Source organism: Podarcis liolepis, assembly GCF_965112155.1.
Source record: "Podarcis liolepis genome assembly, chromosome: 18".
Taxonomy (NCBI): Eukaryota; Metazoa; Chordata; class Lepidosauria; order Squamata; family Lacertidae; genus Podarcis; species Podarcis liolepis.
This window is the reverse complement of record NC_139572.1, coordinates 2056438-2076262: the sequence shown is the minus strand read 5'-3', so window position 1 is coordinate 2076262 and position 19825 is coordinate 2056438. Positions and strand designations below refer to the sequence as shown.

Sequence of the window (19825 nt, the reverse complement as noted above, 5' to 3'; positions counted from 1 at the left end):
GCCGACCTTCTGATCGGCAAGTCGTAGGCTCTGTGGTTTAACCCACAGCGCCACCCGTGTCCCACCAACCCTGGCAGCCTGGGTTTAACACTGGCGAGAGCTGGAATCTGGCAAGCCAATTCGAACAATTCCACCCCCTTGACCCGAAGGAAGAGGACGCCTTTCCAAAAAGAGGAATCGTCTCCATCTCTCCAGGAGAGCAGGGAATGACTCTTCTTAAGAGCAGGGATAGGGGAACGTGCCTAGATGTTGCTGGACTCCATCTCCAAAGGTCAAGGAGTCCGGCAAGATCTGGAGGGACGCAGTGGGTTGCGCACCCCAGCTCTTTAGCCAGGGAAAGGATTTCTCGCTTGGACTCCTGCCACGGACAAGACACTCAAGGAGCGGGAAAGGTCGATAATTACCTTCTCGGTCCCTTTGCCATGCTTTCTCAAGAGAGTGCCCTGCAGAGACAATCAATATCACAAATCGATCAATGCGGAAGGGGAACGGGCGAGCGAGGAAGTCGAGCGAAGGGAGGGCAGGAGGGAGGAAGGAAGGACAGACGGATGGACAGACGGACGGACGACCTGTCATCCCGAGGCATGACATTGTCCTCCCTCCCCCAATACTCCCAGTACCTTTCTGAGCACAATTCAAAGTGTTGGGGCTGACCTTGAAAGCCCTAAATGGCCCAGGGTAATTGAAGGAGCGTCTCCACGCCCATCGTCCAGCCCGGACACTGAGGTCCAGCACCGAGGGCCTTCTGGTGGTTCCCTCCCTGCGAGAAGTGAGGTTACAGGGAACTAGACAGAGGGCCTTCTCAGTGGTGGCCCCCGCCCTGTGGAATGCCCTCCCGTCAGACGTCAAGGAGATAAACAACTATCTGACTTTTAGAAGACATCTGAAGGCAGCCCTGTTTAGGGAAGCTTTTAATGTTTGAAGTTTTATAGGGAGGGAAAGTACCATTCAAAGTGTTGGTGCTGACCTTGAAAGCCCTAAACAGCCCAGTATACCTGAAGGAGCGTCTCCACCCCGGACACCGGGGTCCAGCTCCGAGGGCCTTCTGGTGGTTCCCTCCCTGCGAGAAGTGAGGTTACAGGGAACTAGACAGAGGGCCTTCTCAGTGGTGGCCCCCGCCCTGTGGAATGCCCTCCCGTCAGGCGTCAAGGAGATAAACAACTATCTGACTTTTAGAAGACATCTGAAGGCAACCTTTATCAGGAAAATTTTAATGTCTAATGTTTAATCTTTTCCCTTCCATGTAGACAGTTACATTTGTTACTCAACAATTCTATTCCAGTTCAACAAAACTAGGGGCTGGTTCCACTCACCCAGTTACAGATAGGTAGCCGTGTTGGTCTGCCATAGTCAAAATAAAAAAATTCCTTCCAGTAGCACCAACTAAGTTACTTCTTGGTATGAGCTTTCGTGTGCATGCACACTTCTTCAGATACACTGAAACAGAAGTTGCCAGATCCTTCTATATAGTGAGAAGGGTGGTGGGAATGGGAGATTGGCAGATAGCTGAGATGAGCCTGTTGACGACTCTTGCAACTCATTACCAAACTTAAAACCATGGAGAGACCTGGTCTGAACAGAGACATTGGATTCTTATCTCATTATACATGACTAAGCCATTTCTCACCTTCTCACCCCTTGCCTTTTCCTGTAAGACCTATTGCAGTCGTTAAGAGTCGTCAACAGGCTCATCTCAGCTACCTGCCAATCTCCCATTCCCACCACCCTTCTGAGTAATACCCCTCCCCACCTTCTCACTATATAGAAGGATCTGGCAACTTCTGTTTCAGTGTATCTGAAGAAGTGTGCATGCACACGAAAGCTCATACCAAGAACTAACTTAGTTGGTCTTTAAGGTGCTACTGGAAGGAATTTTTTTATTTTCACTCACCCAGTGTTGATGTCTATAACACAAATTACATAATGTACTGTTTTATCTGATTTCACCCTCTCTAATACATTCTGCTGTTTAGTCAACCTCTTGCTTGCATTAGGAGAATGCTACCTCTTAAGACATGGGTAGGCAAACTAAGGCCCGGGGGCCGGATCCGGCCCAATCGCCTTCTAAATCCGGCCTGTGGACGGTCTGGGAATCAGCGTGTTTTTACATGAGTAGAATGAGTGCTTTTATTTAAAATGCATCTCTGGGTTATTTGTGGGGCATAGGAATTCGTTCATCACCCCCCCCCCCAAAATATAGTCTGGCCCCCCACAAGGTCTGAGGGACAGTGGACCGGCCCCCTGCTGAAAAAGCTTGCTGACCCCTGTTCTAAATGAATCCATCCACTAGCTTCCTGCTATATACAAGGGAATAGGCTCTACTAGTGCGAGTGAGGAAGGATAATATTAATCAATATTTCCTCTCCTACTATCCTCTTCCCACAGTTAAGGGAGGGCCAACTTACCAACCTCACGATGGATACCTGAAGAAGCATCTCCACCTCCATTGTTCTGCCCGGACACTGAGGTCCAGCGCCAAGGGCCTTATGGCGGTTCCTTCGCTACGAGAAGCCAAGTTACAGGGAACCAGGCAGAGGGCCTTCTTGGTGGTGGCGCCCGCCCTGTGGAACGCCCTCCCACCAGATGTCAAACAGAAAAATAACTACCAAACTTTTAGAAGACGTCTGAAGGCAGGCCTGTTTAGGGAAGCTTTTAATGTTTAATAGGTTATTGTATTTTAGTGTTTTGTTGGAAGCCGCCCAGAGTGGCTGGGGAAACCCAGCCAGATGGGCAGGGTATAAATAATAAATAAATTATTATCATCATCATCATTATTATTATCTTTCCCCCTTTCTCAGGAGGAAAACTAGTTACAGTGGTACCTCTGGTTAAGTTCTTAATTCGTTCCGGAGGTCCGTTCTTAACCTGGAACTGTTCTTAACCTGAAGCACCACTTTGGCTAATGGGGCCTCCCGCTGCCGCCGCGCGATTTCTGTTCTCATCCTGAAGCAAAGTTCTTAACCCGAGGTACTATTTCTGGGTTGGCGGAGTCCGTAACCTGAAGCGCCTGTAACCCGAGGTACCACTGTATCTGGTGGGACAGGGAGAAAGTTTCCACCGAGACGCGACAGCTGGCGCAAAGCAGCTCAGTGACAAGAGGGAAAGGTTTTGGGGGTTCACAGAACAGAGGCGTTTTGGGGAAGGGTCGGGAGCAGGGAGAAGATAGAGGCACATTGGAGAAAGTAGCCAGCCACCACATAACGACAGAAAAACCAGCTCAAATTACTCGGGAGGGGTTGGAGTTTGGGGTGGGGGCACTAGACGCAAGGCACAAGGACAAAGAGAAAGAGACAAAGACAGACAGGGCTTTCACCTGCCGTACTTACAATCATCTGCCCAGGTGAGGGGAGCAATCAGAAAGAACAGCCGTCACGTGAGAATGAGCCTCAGGTCCGCCGCAAACCCATCCCGCAACCCCGAAACAACACACAACTCCGCGGCAACCCCACACAAAAGAGAAGGCGCAGCGCAACGCCTCCAGGGCGCACGGCCACGGGGCGCCCTCGGGACGCGGGGTTTGTGTGGGCGCAGAATTGAGCCTGCGTCCCTAATATTTTTAGGCGTACCCCCAAGCCCCAAACCCCTGTCCCTTAGAGACAAATCCCACCCCCAGACCGTGAATTCCACCCGCAATTCAGTGTTAGACCCGCAATTCAGTTTTTCCACCCGCAATTCAGTGTTAGACAAAAGGCGAATCAGTTTGAACAAAACCACACACCCCAAAATCATTGCAGGTTTTAGTTCCAAATGCATCATAACTTAAAAAGAAAAGGGAAAAAAGTCAAACGCTTTCAGAACTGTCAGCTATGCCCGTTTCACTCTGACTTTTCAATTAATTTATTTCCTTGCTGTTGTGAAAATGAAGAGATCTGGTGGATCCTATTGAAGGGCTTTTTTGGGGGGGGGGGTTCAGTCTGATTCTGTACCACAGTAAGGGTGAGACTCTTCTTAAAAATTTTATTTTTTACCAACAACCAAAACACAAACGGTGAAAGCCCCCAGGCGGCTGATACGTTGGGTATACATATTCAATACTTATTCAATAATATACTTCTTCAATAATATCATGTTCAAATCAACCCTATGTACACCTTAACACTCCTCCCTCCACAAAGTTTATTTAACTTTTAACACTTGAATTGCCCCAAATTGTTCAAACCTGCCCAAATAATTCAATATCTTCTCAAACCAATCCTCCTCCTTCTCACTGACCTTAAACCCTTTCATTCTATGTCTCTTCACAGTTAAAGGTAAAGGGACCCCTGACCATTAGGTTCAGTCGTGGCCGACTCTGGTGTTGTGGCGCTCATCTCATTTTACTGGCCGAGGGAGCCGGCGTACAGCTTCCGGGTCATGTGGCCAGCAGGACTAAGCCGCTTCTGGCGAACCAGAGCAGCACACGGAAACGCTGTTTACCTTCCTGCCAGAGCGGTACCTATTTATCTACTTGCACTTTGACGTGATTTCGAACTGCTAGGTTGGCAGGAGCTGGGACGGAGCAACGGGAGCTCACCCCATCATTGCAGGGATTCGAACCGCCGACCTTCTGATCAGCAAGTCCTAGGCTCTGTGGTTTAAGCAGCCATTAATAACTCTTTCCTCAATGATCCTCCCCCGTATCCTCTTTTAAAGCCATCTGGGTTGGTGGCTGTCACTGCTTCCTGTGGCAGAGTGTTCCACAGGCTTTCTTTATCTGTCCTGAATCTCCCAGTGTCCAGCCTCTTTGGATTCATGACTTCTAGTGCTCACGGAAACTCAGAATGGCAGAGCTGGAAGAGACCCCAGGGGTCATCTAGTCCAACCCCCTGCCCGACTTGTGACTCGAACCCACAACCCTAAAATCAGGAGCCTCATTCACTGCTGACTGAGCTATCTCCCATTTCTGCACCAGTTTGCGACTTAAAAACAACACATAAATGTCCATGCTGTAAATTTATCCTAGCATACATTTCTGTATGCAATTCCTTCCCCCCAATTAAAAAGCACTTTTTGTTTTTGCAAATCAGTTCCCCCTAATACAGTACTCCGTCCCACTACTATATGCATTTTCACACACACACTTCTCCCCACAATTTGCATTCTTGTCCAGATTTCCTGACTGGGGAACAGCCTTCCAAAATTAATGCATGTAAGGATTTTGAGTTGCAGTTCCGTTTCTGCCGGAGTACCATTTTGGAAAATTGCAGAAGCGGCCAGTTTGCATTTAAAATGTGAACCGAACCAAATTTCTCCTTCCCCTCTGCTCCTCGAGAGATGGCCACCCTCCTTATAAAAGCGTCGGGCTAAACAAATAGTTGCATGATGTTAACTAACCCATGTTTCTTGTACCACAAAACTCAAGGCGGTCTTAGGTCTGCCTCTCAGTTCCTGATACCCCCAAGCATAAATACTATCCCTGCACCAACTTGCAATTTATTTATTTTTTAAGAAATCCAGAGCAAAATCTCATACTGTGCACATCCTGTCTTGTGTACGCATTTTTTTCTGCAAGCGATTTCCCCTAATATAGCTCCCCAAAAATTGTTAGCTAATTTCCCCAAATATGTATATTTTCCCTTTAAAGGGTAAAGGGAACCCTGACCATTAGGTCCAGTCGTGACCAACTCTGGGGTTGCGCGCTCATCTCGCTTTATTGGCCAAGGGATCCGGCGTCCAGCTTCCGGGTCATGTGGCCAGCAGGACTAAGCCGCTTCTGGCGAACCAGAGCAGCGCACGGAAACACTGTTTCCCTTCCCGCCGGAGCGGTACCTATTTATCTACTTGCACATGACGTGCTTTCGAACTGCTAGGTTGGCAGGAGCAGGGACCGAGCAACGGGAGCTCACCCGTCATTGTGGGGATTCGAACCGCCGACCTTCTGATTGGCAAGTCCTAGGCTCTGTGGTTTAACCCACAGCGCCACCCCTTTACATAAAGCTTTTCTGTTTTGTTTTACTGCATCACAACATTTGGGTAAGAGTGAGTTTTGTAGGAGCTAGAGATGGCTCAGACACGGCCGCAAGTTCCCCAGTGACACTCGGATCCGCCCCCCAAATAACACTGGAAAACAGGATTCCTCCCCAGCCAGCAAATTATTGGGGGGTTGGACAGGCAAACCCCTCATCTGAACACCTTCACTTTTAACCAAAGCGTACTCTACAAATACGGTGGCTAAACAGACTGTACCCAAAGATACAGTGGTGCCTCGCAAGACGAAAAGAATCCGTTCTGTTATTCTCTTCGTCTAGCGGTTTTTTCGTCTTGCGAAGCAAGCCCATTGACGGATTAGCGGATTAGCGCTATTAGCGGCTTTTAGCAGCTTATCTGCTGATCGGATCAGCTGATAAGCGGCTTAGCGGCTTAGAAAAAGGGGGGAAAGGGAAAAAAATCAGCAGGAACTCGCAAGACATTGTCGTCTTGCGAAGCAAGCCCATAGGAAATTCGTTTTGTGAAGCACCTCCAAAACGGAAAACTCTTTTGTCTAGTGAGTTTTCCATCTTGCGAGGCATTTGTCTTGCGGGGCACCACTGTACAGGGGTTAGTCCACATCCCACCTGCAATTTACCGTATAAGACTCACCTTTTCCCTCCTAAAAAGTAAGGGGAAATGTGTGTGCGTCTTATGGAGCGAATGCAGACTGCGCAGCTATCCCAGAAGCCAGAACAGCAAGAGGGATTGCTGCTTTCGCTGCGCAGCGATCCCTCTTGCTGTACTGGCTTCTGAGATTCAGAATATTTTTTTTCTTGTTTTCGAGACTGCAATTCCCATCATCCCTGACCACTGGTCCTGATAGCAAGGGATCGTGGGAGTTGTAGGCCAAAAACATCTGGCTGAGGAAGCCTGCTGTAAGCTGAGCTTCAGGCAGCCTTTCTCCACCTGCGGGTCCCCAGATGTTGTTGAACTACAACTCCCATCACCCCTAGCTAGCAAGGCCAGAGCTCAGGGATGATGGGAGTTGTAGTCCAACAACATCTGGGGAGCCACAGGTTGAGAACCGCTGCCTTAGACTTAGACGGGAAGCCCTCTCCTTAGATTGGGGATGGTGGGCACGCATCCAGACATTGCTGGACCCAAATTCCCAGCAGCCAGCACAGCCAAGGGGCAAGAAAGCTGTGAGTTCGAGTCCAGCAACATCTGAAGGGATACAGGTGAACTTTCTGTCCCGAGGGAAGCTAAATCCTACGTCCTGTATCCAGATTTGGATGAAGTCCTCTCTCTTCATATAGTTCCATTTACCGTATTTTTCGCCCTATAGGACGCACTTTTCCCCCTCCAAAAATGAAGGAGAAATCTGGGTGCGTCCTATGGGGCGAATGTAGGCTTTTGCTGAAGCTTGGAGAGCGAGAGGGGTCGGTGTGCACTGACCCCTCTCGCTCTCCAGGCTTCAGGAAGACATCCGCAGCCTAGGCAGCCCTGTGGGAGGTCCTGGAGGGATGTCTAGGCTGCGGATAGCAGCCTGCTGCCCAGCGCGAGGGGCGCCCTGAAGCAGAGCGCCTCCCGTGCCCGGCAGACATCCGCAGCTTGGGGAGCATTGCAGGAGTTCCCCGCAAGGCTCCCCACGCTGCGGATAGCAGCCTGATGCCCAGCGCGAGGGGTGCCCTGAAGCAGAGCGCCCCTCGCGCCGGGCAGACATGGGCCAGCCCCACAAGCTCGGGGGGCAGCAGGGAGGCGCAGCACCGCCATCCCGCTGTTCCTCGACCTGGTTCGGTTTCCCCGACCTGCTTTTGGGGGGGAAATAAAGGGAAAAAATTTTCCCTTTATTTCCCCCCAAAAAAACTAGGTACGTCCTATGGGACGGAGCGTCCTATGGGACGGAAAATACGGTATCTTCTGGGGGGTGGGAGGAGGCTCTACAGTGAACTGGACCCCCCAGCCTCACCAGACTGGGGTTTTTGAAGCACATCTTAGCAATTGCGTGGGAACTTGCTTATTTCAAGATAAAAGCCAAGCGTGCAACCGGTCTACATTTTTATGAAGGCCCAGCTGAGAGACTTCCACGTTGGGTTCCTACACGCCCAGGTTGTCCACACTCCCAGAGTTTTTTTGGGGGGTGTTGGTGCCGTTGGGCCGTGGGGGAAGAGCGGGTTGGCCCATCTTGCCGTACACGTGGTTTGGGACTCACCGTCTGGTCCGTGAGGGGCGGAAGCACGATGGTCTTCTCCATCGTGTTCATGACGAGTTTCCAAAGCTCCTTCAGCACTCGCTTGAGGACGGTCTTCTCGCAGATCTTCGCAAAGAGGGTCAGGCTGCGAGAGAAGAAGACCGCCAGGGGGAAGCAGGTGAGCATCACTCAGGGCCACATCGGGGAAGGAGGGGGAGAATCTGAGGGAGCGAGCGTGTTTGTGTTTGTTTGTTTGTTTGTTTCTTTGTGTGTGTGTGTGTGTGTATTTGAGTGTGTGTATTTGAGTGTTTGTGTTTGAGTGTGTGTTGTGTGTGTGTATTTGAGTGTGTGTATTTGAGTGTTTGAGTTTGAGTGTGTGTTGTGTGTGTTTGTGTGTGTTTGAGTGTGTGTTTGTGTGTGTGTGTTTGTGTATGTGTATTTCAGTGTGTGTGTGTATTTGAGTGTGGTGGTTGAGTGTGTGTTTGTATGTGTATGTGTGTGTGTATTTGAGTGTGTGTGTATTTGAGTGTGTGTGTGTGTTGTGTGTGTGTATTTGTATTTGAGTGTGTGTTTGTACGCGTGTGTGTGTTGTGTGTGTGTATTTGAGTGTTTGTATGTGCGTGTGTGTGTGCGTGTGTGCGTTTGAGTGTGTGTTGTGTGTGTGTTGTGTGTGTGTTGTGTGTGTGGTGTGTGTGTTGTGTATTTGAGTGTGTGTGTATTTGAGTGTGTGTTTGTACGTGTGTGTATTTGAGTGTGTGCGTTTGAGTGTGTGTTGTGTGTTTGTATGTGTGTGTGTTTGAGTGTGTGTGCTTTGTGTGTATGTGTATTTGAGTGTGTGTGTTTTTGTGTTTGTGTGTGTGAGAGAGAGAGAACCAGCAGGACCTGGAGATCCAGAAAGACTGGAATAAATTTATGTTACATTCGGAAGACAACTGTAAACAGTTAACATCGCTAGCAGGGTTGTAAGAAGTTTCGAAAGGATGAAACCATCATTTATTACTAAACGCAGTTAATCAAGTAATTTCATGAGGATATAACTTAACAGCGATAAGAAATATTGGAAAATGCAGTATATTGAGATTAAATTTGAAAACCATTTGTCGGGGAGGAGGGGACTCCCAGGTTTAATTAAGCCAAATGTTTTATCTGTGCAAAGTATGTTGTCGTGCAGGAAAACATCTGTAAAAACCAATAAAAATTATTATTATTATTAAAAAAGCAAAAGCCACGCGCATGCCGCCATAGGCTGAACCTGTGGTCCTAGACCTCAGCATCTATGGCATCGCCACTCACTTGCTATCGAGAAGGTCCATGATGGGCTGCAAGACGTTGTCGGCGTCTTGGGCTACGCTGCTGCAAGCGCTGGCCGGCACGTTGCCCGTGCCCTTCACCTGGCTGAGAATGTCCCCCATCTGCTTCACACAGTCCTCGATGTGCGGCTGGAAACTTGGGGGTGAGGAGATAATAATAATAAGAATTTAGAGACGCGAGGTTGCAGGGAACCAGGCAGAGGGCCTTCTCGGTGGTGGCACCCTCCCACCAGATGTCAAGGAAATAAACAACTATCTGACTTTGAGAAGACATCTGAAGGCAGCCCTGTTTAGGGAAGTTTTTAATGTCTGGTGTTTTATTGTGTTTTTAATATCCATCTGGTAAGCAGGATGAGACCCTCCCTGCCTGCAGACTGTCTGGCCAGAGTGGTGCATGCTCTGGTTATCTCCCGCTTGGACTACTGCCATGGGCTCTATGTGGGGCTACCTTTGAAGGCGACTCAGAAACTGCAACTTATCCAGAATGTTGCAGCTAGACTGGGGACTGGGAGTGGAGACCACATAACACCGGACCTGAAAGACCTACATTGGCTCCCAGGATATTTCTGAGCACAAATCAAAGGGTTGGTGCTGACCTTGAAAGCCCTAAACAGCCCAGTAGACCTGAAGGAGCATCTCCACCCCCATCGTCCAGCCCGGACACTGAGGTCCAGCTCCGAGGGCATTCTGGCGGTTCCCTCCCTGCGAGAAGCGAGGTGACAGGGAACCAGGCACAGGGCCTTCTCGGTGGTGGCGCCCACCCTGTGGAACACCCTCCCGTCAGATGTCAAGGAAATAAAGAACTACCCAACTTTTAGAAGACATCTGAAGGCAGCCCTGTTCTGGGAAGCTTTTAATATTTGATGTCATGTTATGTTTTTAAATCAGCCCAAGGTAAAGGTAAAGGGACCCCTGACCAATAGGTCCAGTCATGGCCGACTCTGGGGTTGCAGCGCTCATCTCGCTTTATTGGCCAAGGGAGCCGGCGTACAGCTTCTGGGTCATGTGGGTCATGTGGCCAGCAGGACTAAACGCCGTTTACCTTCCTGCCAGAGTGGTACCTATTTATCTACTTGCACTTTGACGTGCTTTCAAATTAGCCCTACCTGGTTGCAAACACTCGACTCAGCTCGTCCAAGACGTTGTTGAGTTTCACCTGCAGCTCCTTGAGGATGTCGCTGGCTTCTGTGTCCAGCTGGAACGGCAGAAGGCAAAAGAGCAATGTTCATCCTTGGAAAATTAATAGGAAGCCCCCCAAATTGTCCAGCAAGAGGATTCTTATAAATTTGCCTCTCTATCCTATTGAGGCCAAGCTTCTGGCACAGATGAATGCCGAGTTACTGAGGGGACTAAGCAGTTTGTAGTCAACCTTCTGTGAGGGAAAGGGAAGTTGTGAGTTTGGCTGGAGCCAAAGACTCTAATGTTCGGCTGGTGACCCCCTTCCCATTCCACAAAGAAAACCAGAACAGCCAAGCTATTGGGACTTAAGTCTTCACTGGAGGCAAGACCTTTTCCTCTTCTACTGTCAGGAGTATGTGCAGGAGCCAGGCCCTGTGAACAGTAGGGCTTTGCAGGACTGGGGCCTTCCTAAGTTTGTTCTGGAGAGGCAAGGCGCGGCCACACAGGTGAGGCTGATTGGTAACTCACAGTACCTGGTGGCAAGAGCTGGGAAGGGATATAAGGTCAGCATTTTCCCTTGGGCTCTTTGCCACAGCAACACGTTCCCTGCCTTGCTGTGTTTGACTCCTTGACCATCAGACCCCTGACTTCGTGACTCCTTGCTTCTTGATCCTCAGACCCCTGACTTCATGACTCCTTGCTCCCTGATCCTCGGACCCCTGACTTCGTGACTCCTTGCTTCTTGATCCCCGGACCCCTGACTTCGTGACTCCTTGCTTCCCAACCCTCAGACCCCTGACTTCGTGACTCCTTGCTCCCTGATCCTCGGACCCCTGACTTCATGACTCCTTGCTCCCTGATCCTCGGACCCCTGACTTCATGACTCCTTGCTCCCTGATCCTCGGACCCCTGACTTCGTGACTCCTTACTTCCTGACCCTCGGACCCCTGACTTCGTGACTCCTTACTTCCTGACCCTCGGACCCCTGACTTCGTGACTCCTTGCTTCCTGACCCTCGGACCCTTGACTTCGTGACTCCTTGCTTCCTGACCCTCGGACCCTTGACTTTGTGACTCCTTGCTTCCCAACCCTCAGACCCCTGACTTCGTGACTCCTTGCTTCCTGACCCTCGGACCCCTGACTTTGTGACCCCTTGCTTCTTGATCCTCGGACCCCAGACTTCGTGACTCCTTGCTTCCTGACCCTCGGACCCCTGACTTTGTGACCCCTTGCTTCCTGATCCTCGGACCCCTGACTTTGTGACCCCTTGCTTCTTGACCCTCGGACCCTTGACTTCGTGACTCCTTGCTTCCTGACCCTCGGACCCCTGACTTCGTGACTCCTTGCTTCCTGACCCTCGGACCCCTGACTTCGTGACTCCTTGCTTCCTGACCCTCGGACCCCTGACTTCGTGACTCCTTGCTTCTTGACCCTCGGACCCTTGACTTCGTGACTCCTTGCTCCCTGACCCTCGGATCCCTGACTTCGTGACTCCTTGCTCCCTGACCCTCAGACCCCTGACTTCGTGACTCCTTGCTCCCTGATCCTCGGACCCCTGACTTCGTGACTCCTTGCTTCTTGGTCCTCGGACCCTTGACTTCGTGACTCCTTGCTTCCCAACCCTCGGACCCTTGACTTCATGACTCCTGGCTTCTGGACTCCCGTTCCTGCTCCCACCCCGCCATCTTGCCCACGGTCCCGACGTCCCCAGCCGGGACTTCGATCGCCCGTGACACCTACCACCCCTGACAGCAGGTGGCGAGTTGAAGGGGCAAAGCTACACAGGACACAGAAAGAGCTCTGCCTTTCCACCTTTTCTCAGCTGCTCTGTGGCCCCAGCCACTCTGTCCTATGACCGGCCCGGCCCCCGAAGACCTTTTAAGAAATGCGAACCTCTTTCCCCCCCATGGCTTCAAACATTTTCTCCAGTTGGACCCGCAGCTGCTGGATGTTGTTCATCAAGATACAGGGCTGCAAAGGGAGAAATAAAATAAAATGGACACGTCGTTACGAAGGCACTGAGATAATGATTTCTAGAAAAGGCAGGAACTTCCTTCTTTCCTTTCTCTAATTATTCCGGGAAGTCGCTCTCTACATCGTGGAGGGAGCACGGAATAGAATTTCCCCCTTTATACAGGAGGCTAGTTTGTACACACACACACACACACACACACACACCACAATCTCTTGTGCGTCCAGGCCAGCAAACAGCCTGATTCGAGTTCAGCGACACCCACGGTTCTTCGCTGAGACAACATCTTCCAAAGCTCAGCCTTCAGCACCCATTGGGAGCTGTCCAAAGTGCTGATTTGGCTGGCCCAGGTTTCATATATCGCCGCCACCAATATTACCATAAACTCTCCATTCGCCAGCAGGTCCCAGGGCAGGTTGCAAGCATTTAAAATGCATAAATTAAAAATAGTTTAAACAAATTGCTGTCCTGGGAATAGGGAGAGCCCTGAAAACACATTCGAGGCCCTCAAAATAAGGCGGGTATGAACGCCGACCCGTCCAATTCACCCAGATGGCAATGAAATCCAACTTCACATCTTTGGGGCTGCCACAGAGAAGGCCCCGTCCCAGACCACAACCACCCCAAACATCAGAGCGCAGTGGAACTAGCGAAAAGTCCCCCTCTGCTCATCTTAACTACCGGGAGGATCTGTAGAGAAGGAGCCGGTCTCTCAAACTTTGCGGCCCCGAGTCATTTAGGGTCAACATCATGTGTCCCCAGCCCAGCCCCAGCCCCTTTGGTGCCTCGCTGCTATTCTTTGGGAAACCCAAATCCATGGGTAGGCAAACTAAGGCCCGGGGGCTGGATCCGGCCCAATCGCCTTCTCAATCTGGCCTGCGGATGGTCCGGGAATCAGCATGTTTTTACATGAGTAGAATGTGTCCTTTTATTTAAAATGCACCTCTGGGTTATTTGTGGGGCATAGGAATTCGTTCATTCCCCCCCCCAAAATATAGTTCAGCCCACCACATGGTCTGAGGGACAGTGGACCGCCCCCCCCTGCTCAAAAAGTTTGCTGACCCCTGAAATCTGTCCTTTGGACACTTGGAGATGGAAGGGGGAAGAGCTACAAAAGAGATACATCACCACTTTTTCTTTCTCCTTGGAGCAATGGGAAGCAAAATCCTTGGAGATGATTTCAGCGTATTGCAGCAAGACGTTGCTAATGGTCTGGAAGGGAAAAGAGGAGGGGAGGCTGACGAGACGAAGAAAGCGGGGTGCTATTGTGATAGGAATTTTGAGGTCTTAGATATATGGTAATGTTCATAAGCGTACCAACCAAGCACGTACATAGATCAGCACAGGAAGACCAACCTGGAACCATTTTGATTCCTAAACTGAGCCAATGTTTTCTCTGCAAGGTCAAAGTGGGAAACCTCCCCATTGTCTCTTCCCTCACAAATCCTGTCTTAAGGGCACATTTAAGATATGAATAGGGTGTGAGCCTGTGACCTGGCCCAGGAACTAAGTATTTATCATTACAAAAGACTGGCCAGGCTCCCCAGGCAATCCAGTCAAGTAACCTGTCAGATAAACAAGGACAGGAGAAAAACAACATTCAAATTTCTGTTGTAGACCGCCTTTTCTGTGATGTAGGTGCGATGTATCTGAGGGGTGGTCTTAGCTTACACCTCTTCTGTGATGTATGTGTGATGTTTCTGGGGGTGGTCTTGATCTACAGGGTGGCAATTTCAAAAGTCTTTATAAGGCCTTGCACGGCATTTTTCTGGGTCCCTCCTATCTCCTGCGTGTGAGGGGAGCACCCTGTTGCAACAGATCAATAAAGATCAGGCTTACTAGCTGCTTTGCTTCTCAATATTCTCTGGTTGGCCTCTGCTATTCTCTCCTACCAAGGACTCTATATGGGCTCTTGGAGAAGAGGAGGTTAAGGGGTGATATGATAGCCATGTTCAAATATATAAAAGGATGTCACATAGAGGAGGGAGAAAGGTTGTTTTCTGCTGCTCCAGAGAAGCGGACACGGAGCAATGGATCCAAACTACAAGAAAGAAGATTCCCCCTAAACATTAGGAAGAACTTCCTGACAGTAAGAGCTGTTTGACAGTGGAATTTGCTGCCAAGGAGTGTGGTGGAGTCTCCTACTTTGGAGGTCTTTAAGCAGAGGCTTGACAACCATATGTCAGGAGTGCTCTGATGGTGTTTCCTGCTTGGCAGGGGGTTGGACTCGATGGCCCTTGTGGTCTCGTCCAACTCTAGGATTCTATGATTCTATGGATACCCCATAAGGGAAAAGGGCATTTTTTGTTTACAACACTATTGCCACACACACACACACACACACACACGTATGTGTGTGTGTGTGTGTGTGTGTGTGTATATATAAAATTAAGCAACGCTCCTAAGTCGCTGCCGTCACACGGAACACGTTCTTACCTTGGCGAACCTGCGCATGTAGTGGCCCACAATCTGCGGGTCGGGGCATTCCAGCTTCTTGATGATTTCGAAGCTCTGGTTCAGCTGGGAAAAGACGTCGACCACCGAGCAGGAGAAAAGGGCATGCTCCGACGTTTGCTGGAACTAAAGGGGAGGCAGACGAGAGGGTCTGGTGAATGGATGGGTCCCGTTTGGAGGCGAGGAACCTGACTCCCTTACAAAACATTTCATTCCGGTGCGGTTTCTGCATTTCAGTAATAATAATAATAATGTTGGAGGGGATGGAATAGTTGCCCAGATTGGCTGGGACAACCCAGCCAGTGTTAGGATATTTCCGTTCTACCTTAAAAGGGAGCAGAATGTTTGTGTCACAGCCTGCGTATTTCCTGTTCACAGGATGTTTATGTTTTGCTATTGCTTTCGTTTCTCAGTCGGTCGGAGACACTGACTCAGAACGGTCATGTTTTTCTTTGTTCTGATCAACGCTAAATAAAGTCTGTAAATATGCTCTCCTGCTGTGCATCTTCTGCTGTGTGCATTATCTGCTGGTAAAGAGTGTGCACGAGCCCTGGAATGTGGCAAGGTATTTCCAGGAAACTCGTATCGCTAGAAGCTGCGTGACTACAAGGATCGATGGATCGTCCGGCAGCCGGCTTGGGGCCATGATGGACTATATTAAACACTTCCCTAAACAGGGCTGCCTTCAGATGTCTTCTAAAAGTCAGATAGTTGTTTATCTCCTTGACATCTGACGGGAGGGCATTCCACAGGGCGGGCGCCACCACCGAGAAGGCCCTCTGTCTGGTTCCCTGGAACTTGGCTTCTTGCAGTGAGGGAACCGCCAGAAGGCCCTCGGAGCTGGACCTCAGTGTCCGGGCTGAACGATGGGGGTGGAGACGCTCCTTCAGGGATACTGGGCCGTTTAGGGCTTTCAAGGTCAGCACCAGCACTTTGAATGGTGCTCGGAATTGTACTGTCACCACCCAACCCTTATATGACAGGCTTCTTGGATTGCCAAGCAGCACACCTGCGAAGAAGATCTAGGGGGTCTTAGTAGACCACAAACTTGACGCTAGTCAGCAGTGCGGTTGATACCTTACCCCATCCTTCTTGTCTCGTTCTAGGGCTCCGTGCAAGAAATCTCGCGAGACTTCCTCGTTCTCGTCCAGCCACTGGATAACAAAAGGTTCAAACCACCTAGAAAATAGGAGACAGGTAGGTAAGAAAATAATCTCAGTTTGGGGGAGGAAAAAAAAGAGAAATGGGGACTTACGCCGGATACTCTGGAACGCGACTCTTGAAAGAAGGGAGGTCTGTGACGTATTCGTTGTAGAGCCATTTCACCTTAAAGTGGAGGTTCATGTAATCGGCACTTTTGCACAACCGGTGTTTGTCATGCTCTGCAGAGGAGGAGAAAAGGAAAGAGGAGCCTGTTTACACCTCGAAGCAGCTCCCCCGCTTTTCTTAAAGGTAAAGGGACCCCTGGCAGTTAAGTCCAGTCGCGGACGACTCTGGGGTTGCGGCGCTCATCTCGCTTCACTGGCCAAGGGAGCCAGCGTTTGTCCGCAGACAGTTTTTCCGGGTCATGTGGCCAGCAGGACTAAGCCGCTTCTGGCGAAACCAGAGCAGCGCACGGAAACGCCGTTTACTTTCCTTTGTCAACAACAAATGGTTGCTGTTTTTTGTGTTGACTAAGCGACTAAACAACAACAACAACTGTAATTTTATTGGTGTTAGCCGCCCTGAGCCCAGCTCTGGCCGGGGAGGGTGGGGTATAAATAAAAATTATTATTATTATGGTGTGGTTGTTTGTTTGTGATTGGCTGTGGTGATATTTGTTTTCGTGTGTGAGTGGGGTGTGTGGGTGTTTTGGATCAGGTTAGCCATATTGATTTGTATGCTGTTGGTGGATTATTGTCGTTGTCTTGTTGGGCTGTGTATGTAATAAAGGGGAGCCATACCGGGGTAAAGGCATATTATTATTATTATTGTTATTATATCACTCCTACGTCAGGTAGTCTGAGCTTGTCGCCGCTGCGCTCTCTGTTCTATAGCTCTCTAAACCTGTTTAGTCTTAGGCAAAGTGTGGGGGGGGGTAGGAATGCTGTCCCAAGACACTGAATCTGCCAGCTGTCTCTCTCTCTCTCTCCTGGTGTTTCCTAGCTGTTCCTCACCAAGTGTCTCCTAGCCTTTCCTCTTTGGACTGTGCCCCTCTGCAAACCGCTGTTCTAAATCAATACTGTCCTCCTGCCCTTAGGAAGCTTCAGGAGAAGAAGGGGAGAGGACAGCTCCCACCATTCCTCCTCAGTCCAGCCCCTGACAGGTGGATGGAGAAGGCCCTCTACTGAGTCAGGGGTCTCCAAAAGGAAAACAGCCCACCCCCTCCCCAACTCTCAAAGGAAGAAGAGGTTGGATTTGATATCCTGCTTTATCACTACCCGAAGGAGTCTCAAAGCGGCTCACATTCTCCTTTCCCTTCCTCCCCCACAACAAACACTCTGTGAGGTGAGTGAGGCTGAGAGACTTCAGAGAAGTGTGACTGGCCCAAGGTCAGCCAGCAGCTGCAGGTGGAGGAGCGGGGAAGCGAAGCCGGTTCACCAGATTACGAGTCCACCGCTCTTAACCACTACACCACACTGACTCACCTTCCATTGCATATTTCATATCCTGAGCAAAAAGGTTCCACATCACTTCGGCGCTGATCTTCCCGACGTTCAGCTCTTGGGGGAACCTGGCGAGGGGGTCAGAGGAACCCGGAATGAGATTTCCTCGGGATAAACATCAGTGGGGCGGCCGAACCCTCTGAGACTAGTCTGGACCAGACATTTGTGTACCTGGCTTAAGGGGATGAGCCCTGCTGGACCAGACGGAAGGTCTACCTTGTCCAGCAGATGTCCACAAGCAGGAACTGTGCCTGATAATGCTCTTAAGACCCTGAGAAATTGGGTTCCAATTTCCAGCTGGGGTCCGCAGCCATTAAGACTAGTAGCTATGGATGGACTCGTCCCCCCGCAAGCATTTCTTTGATCTGTTCCCCCCAACATTGTAAACTTTCGTCGTAAGGGAATTACGGGCGTTGTCCACCCCACACCTTTTCCCTGCTATAGAACGTTATTTTTAACTTAGAATCCTAGAATCCTAGAGTTGGAAGAGACCACAAGGGCCATCGAGTCCAACCCCCTGCCAAGCAGGAAACACCATCAGAGCACTCCTGACATATGGTTGTCAAGCCTCTGCTTAAAGACCTCCAAAGCAGGAGACTCCACCACACTCCTGGGCAGCAAATTCCACTGTCAAACAGCTCTTACTGTCAGGAGGTTCTTCCTAATGTTTAGGTGGAATCTTTTTGGATCCATTGCTCCGTGTCCGCTTCTCTGGAGCAGCAGAAAACAACCTTTCTCCCTCCTCTATGTGGCATCCTTTTATATATTTGAACATGGCTATCATATCACCCCTTAACCTCCTCTTCTCCAGGCTAAACATGCCCAGCTCCCTTAGCCGTTCCTCATAAGGCATTGTTTCCAGGCCTTTGGCCATTTTGGTTGCCCTCCTCTGGACACGTTCCAGTTTGTCAGTGTCCTTCTTGAACTGTGGTGCCCAGAACTGGACACAGTACTCCAGGTGAGGTCTGACCAGAGCAGAATACAGTGGCACTATTACTTGCGTCAGGCGGAACTGCACCGCTAAGGATCTTACTGGTTGAGGCAGGGTGTGTATGAGTTCTTATCTTCCTCGATGATGGAGACGATCAAGGTGATAAGCTTGGACCAAAAATCCAGATTCTTAATGCTGGGGCCTTGTTCTTCTGGTGGGAGTTCTCCTTTCTTATTCTGGAAGGACCCGAAACAAAAGACGTATCAGATTAAGCAAAGCTATCATCACAATAGCTCCTTTCCTCAATCAAGAGGAGACTCTTGAGAGTCCCATAGACTGCAAGAAGATCAAACCTCTCCATTCGGAAGGAAATCAGCCCTGAGTGCTCACGGGAAGGACAGATCCTGAAGCTGAGGCTCTAATACTTTGGCCACCTCATGAGAAGAGAAGACTCCCTGGAAAAGACCCTGATGTTGGGAAAGATGGAGGGCGCAAGGAGAAGGGGACGACAGAGGACGAGATGGTGGGACAGTGTTCTCGAAGCTACCAGCATGAGTTTGACCAAACTGCGATAGAGAGTGGAAGACAGGAGGGCCTGGCGTGCTCTGGTCTAGGGGGTCACGAAGAGTCGGACACGACTAAACGACTAAACAACAACAACAAATCACCACAATTTCCATTTTCAAGGCCCACCCCCCAGAAGTTATTTTCTTATTTTTTGGGGGGGGAACTGGAAATGCAGCTGGAATCCTATTGGGGGACCAAAGATTAGCTCAAGGTTTCAACTCCCCATCTTCCCTGAATATTCGGCATACTGGCTGCTGAGAATTGGGATCCTACAACATTTGCAGACGTGCAGGTTTTCCTGTTCTCTATCTGGGAGGCGGCATTCTTCCTCTCTCAGGAGAGAATGCCTCTTCGATATAGAGGTATTCTCTCTCATGTCTTGCATGCAGTAAGAAAATGCTACTCCTAAGACCAAGGCTATAATATATAATAAATATAAATTTACATAAAGGTAAAGGGACCCCAGTCCATTAGGTCCAGTCGTGGCCGACTCTGGGGCTGCGGCGCTCATCTCGCTTTACTGGCCGAGGGAGCCGGCGTACAGCTTCCGGGTCATGTGGCCAGCAGGACTAAGCCGCTTCTGGCCAACCAGAGCAGCGCACGGAAACGCCGTTTACCTTCCTGCCAGAGTGGTACCTGTTTATCTACTTCCACCTTGATGTGCTTTCGAACTGCTAGGTGGGCAGGAGCAGGGACCGAGCAACGGGAGCTCACCCCGTCATTGTGGGGATTCGAACCGCTGACCTT

The 19825-nt window shown here is 50.0% G+C and overlaps 1 protein-coding gene across 2 annotated transcripts in view; it reads right to left on the bottom strand.

The window, feature by feature from the left end:
• Positions 1 to 19825, bottom strand: part of LOC310697231 (protein unc-13 homolog A) — a 113931-nt gene that overhangs the window by 24752 nt on the left and 69354 nt on the right. Inside the window, exons 25-35 of one of the 2 annotated variants that reach the window (XM_083483639.1) lie at positions 18614 to 18747; positions 17563 to 17648; positions 16191 to 16317; positions 16018 to 16114; positions 14918 to 15061; positions 13610 to 13693; positions 12403 to 12480; positions 10497 to 10585; positions 9374 to 9526; positions 8102 to 8225; positions 405 to 443 (exon numbers count right to left, since the gene is read on the bottom strand). In XM_083483639.1, coding sequence (XP_083339765.1) covers positions 405 to 443; positions 8102 to 8225; positions 9374 to 9526; positions 10497 to 10585; positions 12403 to 12480; positions 13610 to 13693; positions 14918 to 15061; positions 16018 to 16114; positions 16191 to 16317; positions 17563 to 17648; positions 18614 to 18747 — 1155 coding nt within the window. The remainder of the gene's footprint in view (positions 1 to 404; positions 444 to 8101; positions 8226 to 9373; positions 9527 to 10496; positions 10586 to 12402; positions 12481 to 13609; positions 13694 to 14917; positions 15062 to 16017; positions 16115 to 16190; positions 16318 to 17562; positions 17649 to 18613; positions 18748 to 19825) is intronic. The other variant, XM_083483638.1, reaches the window with a different exon arrangement.